The sequence below is a fragment of the Amphiura filiformis genome, chromosome 4 (genome assembly GCF_039555335.1).
Source record: "Amphiura filiformis chromosome 4, Afil_fr2py, whole genome shotgun sequence".
In the NCBI taxonomy this organism is placed as follows: Eukaryota; Metazoa; Echinodermata; class Ophiuroidea; order Amphilepidida; family Amphiuridae; genus Amphiura; species Amphiura filiformis.
In genome coordinates this window covers 71562433-71568306 of record NC_092631.1, presented here as the reverse complement: position 1 = coordinate 71568306, position 5874 = coordinate 71562433, and the positions used below count along the sequence as shown (strand labels likewise).

The 5874-nt window shown below is 38.3% G+C and overlaps 1 protein-coding gene across 1 annotated transcript; it reads left to right on the top strand.

Moving 5' to 3' along the window:
• Positions 1-1423: 1423 nt before the first annotated feature.
• On the top strand, positions 1424-5349 carry LOC140150357 (uncharacterized). The gene is made up of 3 exons (XM_072172366.1): positions 1424-1576; positions 2021-3750; positions 5271-5349. Exons 1-3 carry the CDS (start codon positions 1424-1426, stop codon positions 5341-5343), a joined length of 1956 nt encoding a protein of 651 aa, XP_072028467.1. The 3' UTR covers positions 5344-5349.
• The last annotated feature ends 525 nt before the right edge of the window (positions 5350-5874 follow it).

Genomic DNA, 5874 nt, shown 5'->3' with positions numbered 1-5874 from the left:
TAACATACTGGAGGTCGTTAATAAGGATGCAGTGCCACAGCTAACAGAACATCTCAATAAGATTGATGACACAGACTCCATCAAATTTACGTATAAGCAAGAAAAGGATTGTAAAACACAATTTCTAGACACCTTAATTGTTCGTTGTGAGGATGGTACCATCGAGTTACTGGTGTATCGCAAAGCCATACACACCGACCAGTATCTCAATTTTAATTCTCACCATCCATTACATCAGAAATTGGGAGTCATTTGCACCTTAATTGACAGAAAGAACAAGATCATTACAGAAGAGCATGATAAAGAAGAAGAAGAAACTACCATCAAGAAAGCACTTCATATTTGCAGCTATCCATCATGGAGCATAGACAAGGTGACTCAGCAAATAGATACTCACAAACAGAAGAAGATCAAAAAGAAAGACGATACCATCAAGTCCAAAGCTAAAGGCATGTACTCGGGGAGCTAAGACCACTTTCTGTGCACCCCCACAGGACCAAACCAAACCTAATTAGGTTCCTAAGATGACCCTAAAACATAATCAGGATGTTCCCAAAAATATAAACTGGCCCCAAGGGGGGTAAAAGGTCATCGAACTTTGCATAGGGTCTAAATTTCAAAAATGTATAGTTTGACCTGTGTAGGATGTACCGTTCTTGAGTTATAACCAAAAAGGTCAAAGGTCACGTTTTTGCCTCTATGGGGGTCGAAAACATCAAAGTGCTCCGATTTTGACAAAAGAGGTGTCAAAATGTTCGTTTTGATGAAACAAATCAAATAAGGATAGGATTGCACCATCTTGGATGTTTCGTAACCTAGGTAACACAGAAAAATAGGTCAAGGTCAATAGGCCTCAATGGTAGGGCCTACTTGACCTATTTTGCTGTGTTACCTAGATAACGAAGCATCCAAGATATTACAATCCTATCCTTATTTGATTTGTTTAACCAAAACGAACAATTTGACACCTCTTTTGGTAAAATTGAGCACTTTTGTTGTTTTCGACCCTATAGAGGCAAAAAAAACGTGACCTTTGACCTTTTGGTTATAACTCAAGAACAATACGTCCTAGATAGGTCAAACTATACATTTTCTGAATCCTTGTGACTAGGGGAATACATTGGAATGGTTTTGAACACAATTTGAGCAAGTTTAAAATGTTGACCCTATGCAAAGTTCGATGACCTTTTACCCCCCGTGGGGCCAGTTTATATTTTTGGGAACATCCTGATTATGTTTTGGGGTCATCTCAGGAACCTAAAAAAGTTGGTTTGGTTTGGTCCTGTGGGGGTGCACAGAAAGTGGTCCTAGCTCCCCGAGTAATGGTTGTAATCCCATACGTAGAGGGGGTTTCGGAACGCATTACAAGAACATTTAAGAACTATAATATCTCGTCACCCATTTAACCACACTGCACTTGTACATGCTTGTTCACCTTAAAGATAAGAGGGATCCCCTTAACACCACGGATGTAATCTACTCTATCCCATGTAAGAACCGTAACATTTCGAATGTAGGTGAGACAGGCAGGAAGTTTGACAAAAGGCTTGACGAACATAGGGCAGATGCTGATAAGGCAAGTGGTAATGTTCGCACAAGGGCGATCAGGACAGCTTCTGAATCTACGGTCAACAAATCGGTTATTACAGACAATTAAAGACAACATTATAGATTGGATGAGGCTAAGGGAATGGGCAAGGAGAGAGACAGGTACACACGTTGTATTAAAGAGGCAGTAACAATCAGGAAACAAGGGACCAACATGAACGTCTCAAGAAAAATAACAGTGTTGATAAAGGAGTCTGCTAGACTTCGAAACGTACTAGAACTATGGAATCGTGTTATAAAAAAACTTCCTTTATGTTTGTCTTGTAATCTGCATGTCTGTCTAGTTTTCTTCTTGTACCCAGTCTGCCGTACAAATTTAGCTTATCATTTTCTTTACTGGTTTGTGCTTGTTTGTTCGAACTGTTTATAATACACACATTGAGATTATATTTTTTTATTATTATATTTACAGAATGCAATAGTGCAAGAGCTTGGTGCTATTGCTGTGAAAGGATTAAAGCCTACAAAGACACCAAACTTAGTGTTCACCATGAACGAGATTGTCAACTCATCTTCTGAAGAATTGGTCAATGTTGCATGCGCCATGGGCGTGATTTCACAAAAAGGTGACCATGTCAATTCTTTGACATTCTTCCACAAATCAGGACAAGAACACATTGCTGGCAAATACCTTGCGGATAATCCCGATGAGTTGCGTTCATACCTTAGTGCCATCAACACTGTAGACACTGCCATGGCTACAGGGCTTGTGCTTATTTCAGCTGCTGCAGCAAACACTGATGCCGCTAAAGAAGTCATTACATCACTGATGAAGCTATTTGACGACGAAATTGATGTCAAAGAAACCATGTCTTTGTACTACAATGGAAGACTTTCTGTCGACGAAACAAGACGGATCCAACAGTTTATTGAACTGTGTTTGGAATGCAACTATGAAGCCAACGCGAGAGGCAAATTTAACGAGATGATATCACGACAGCTGTTTAAGGACGGCCAGGTGTACTGTTTTGGGATACAACCCTATCCAGCCGTGGCTCTTGGCTACTATATGGAACATAGTGAATCCTGGATACGTTCATTCAACTTGCAACCAGTAGCGCATCCCAGCGACCCCCAGATATTTTATGGGCCATGTCAGAAACTACACCTACAGACCCTTAAAGGGTTGAATATCATGCCAGATGAAGAGGTGAGACAATTGAGTGAAGACTATAAGAAGAAGCACCGAGAGGCCCTAAGCAAGGAATTACAAGAATTACAAGAATTGCACCCGGCAGAGTTTGTAGCGTACATTGAATCTATGCAACGATGTGAAGGTTTGCCGTCAACATCGGATACCAATCTCGTCCCAATCATCCAAAGCTTCAAGCACATTAGATTAGAGAAGTTGAGTCTAGACAACTTCAAGTTGGGTAATAAGTTTGATATATTTATTGATTCCGTCAACAGTGGCTACATGGAATCACTTACGGAACTATGGGCAAAATCGGTGGCATCAACAGCAGAACAGACGACACAATTGGCCGACGTAATTGACAAGATGCCCGTACTAGAGAAGCTTGCATTCCAACAGAACCCGATCGAGCCTGGAAAAACACTCCCGATCTTAGCAGAAAAGCTTGCAAACAGCAAATCCCTCCAAGAATTATCCATCTGCGACTACAACGCACCAGCAGAAGACATGAAATGTGTTGCTACCATGTTGCCAAGATTTTCATCGCAACTTCGGGTATTCTTAGCTGTCAACAACCAAATGGACGACGACGTTGCTACACTCCTAGCAACCAATTTGCCACAAACCTTGACTTATCTAGGTGTAAGTGTATGCAACCTAAGCCGGCAAAAACACAATGAACTGCTGGAAGGATTTCAGCGTCTCCTGCGCCTTCAGAAGCTGCGCCTTTACGACAGCCTTTACCCCTCAGATATGGTAGAGTGTGTAGGCACGGGTCTCTCATCGTGGGATGAAATGAAAGAACTTACGTTGCGATACAAGCATGATGGAGATGATGAAACGGAAATACCTGAAATCTCAGCAGATGCGTGGATGAAAATGTCAACATCTTTGAAGAACGCCCGCCATCTCTTAAAATTTCGCTTGTTTCTGATTCGCTTAGAGAACAGAAGCTTTACAGAGCTCGTCAAAATCTGTAAACAGAAGGGAGACTTCAAGGACCTCTGGTAAGTTTCAGTCAGGAAATAGACTAGGTCTGTGTCATAATCGGTGTTTGATACATAAAACATGTTATTTATGGCCTAATCATGATGAACCCATTCAGTTGAACTCGAAATTATACATATGTTTATCACAATGAATCCAATGAATGGTCATAAAAAGATTCATATAATTAATGACAGTAAAAGTAAAATATAGCTATGTTATCGAATACAATTATTTTTGCATGATTATAATGAGGGCTCACGTGATGAACAATTCAGATTTTGGGATCTACCAGTTTATTGATCGCGAAACCCCGAGTAAAAATTTGACTATATACTTTGATATTTGAGCAGGACCTTGCACGAGGACTTTGTCCCAAACACACACAGTCAATCATGCTCAACATCTATTTGTTATCAATCCAATCTAACCACAAGCACCAAGCATGGAAGTACGAGACGTACTTTCGTGCACCAAGTCACAAATAACACAGATAGTTGTAGTTAGTGGTAATCATCACGAAATCTGGGCGACCAATCTTATTTCAAGTTATGCATTCTAATTTTCTGAAAACATATTTTCTAATCTTTTTCATAACCAATTATTAAAAAAAAACATGTTTTGGTCCATTTCCCCTCAAACAACAAAAATGTTAAAATTTGACTTTTATTGCCAGGTTTAGGATTTAGATATGTTTCATTTAGCAAAGCAAGATAATATTTTGTTTCAATTCTAAATTAGTGCTGTATTTTTCTGGAATCAGAAGTAGTGTGCAAACAATAAATTTTCAGGTCAATAAATTTTGCAAGATAAGGTCATTCGCACATTTTATGCTTATCCCAAAAATGCAATAATCTTAATGCGATGAATGACCAGGTGTTCTTGTTTTACTGATTGTACCTTTGATCATGATGATGGTTCTCTAATATCTACTCCTTGATCGTAAAACACTGATTTGGTAATCTAATTAAACAATATTGCCTACTACTCAATGTATTTCTAGTAAAATGCGTGTTTTTGATCATTGAGAAAATGAATTAACATATTAATGCAAAGAATACATTTCTTTCTTTCTTTCTTTCTTTCTTTCTTTCTTTCTTTCTTTCTTTCTTTCTTTCTTTTTTCTTTCTTTCTTTCTTTCTTTCTTTCTTTCTTTCTTTCTTTCTTTCTTTCTTTCTTTCTTTCTTTCTTCCCTCCCTCTTTCTTTCTTTCTTTCTTTCTTTCTTTCTTTCTTCCCTCCTCCCTCCCTCCCTCCTCCCTCCTTTCTTTCTTTCTTTCTTTCTTTCTTTCTTTCTTTCTTTCTTTCTTTCTTTCTCTCTCTCTCTCTCTCTCTCTCTCTCTCTCTCTCTCTCTCTCTCTCTCTCTCTCTCTCTCTCTCTCTTCTCTCTTTCTTTCTTTCTTTCTTTCTTTCTTTCTTTCTTTCTTTCTTTCTTTCTTTCTTTCTTTCTTTCTTTCTTTCTTTCTTTCTTTCTTTCTTTCTTTCTTTCTTTCTTTCTTTCTTTCTTTCTTTCTTTCTTTCTTTCTTTCTTTCTTTCCACAGGTATTCCAGAACATGCCTATCACTATACAATACACATCTTTGTGAAGAACATGAATTCGTCACTCTGGGTTGAAAGGGCACCACACGTTTGCATAACGTTCTGAGTTTCCTTTGCTTGATCTATCAAAGAGAACATCACGTTTTTGTTAGATGGAATCACAACCATAACAACGTTGCGAATAAATACATTGGTCTTCAGTTTGTGGATTAACCTATAACACTTAGAACACTACTGAAACTCTCTATTGTTATGCATAGTCGTGCTGGAAGTCGATCGATTATGTTGAAATCAACACATTTCTGAGGTACACCTTTTGCTTCGAAATTAATTCTCGGTCAAATAAAAAACAATAATTGTAATTTGTGTCAGTAATGCCAGATTAAACCGTAGTTCTTGGAGATACCTTTTAAAAAATGCTGGTGTTAAAATTAGGCATGAAAATGTTACTTTTTTATCGTTTCAAACTAACATAGTTCGTTAAAGAAAGATTTTCCCCAACTCTAGAGGGCACATCGTGTGCGTCTATATATTATAGTTTTGACAGAATTTCCGTTTTGAGTCACCATTTTCACTTGCAACTGCCAAAATGTTCAACTCAGTACT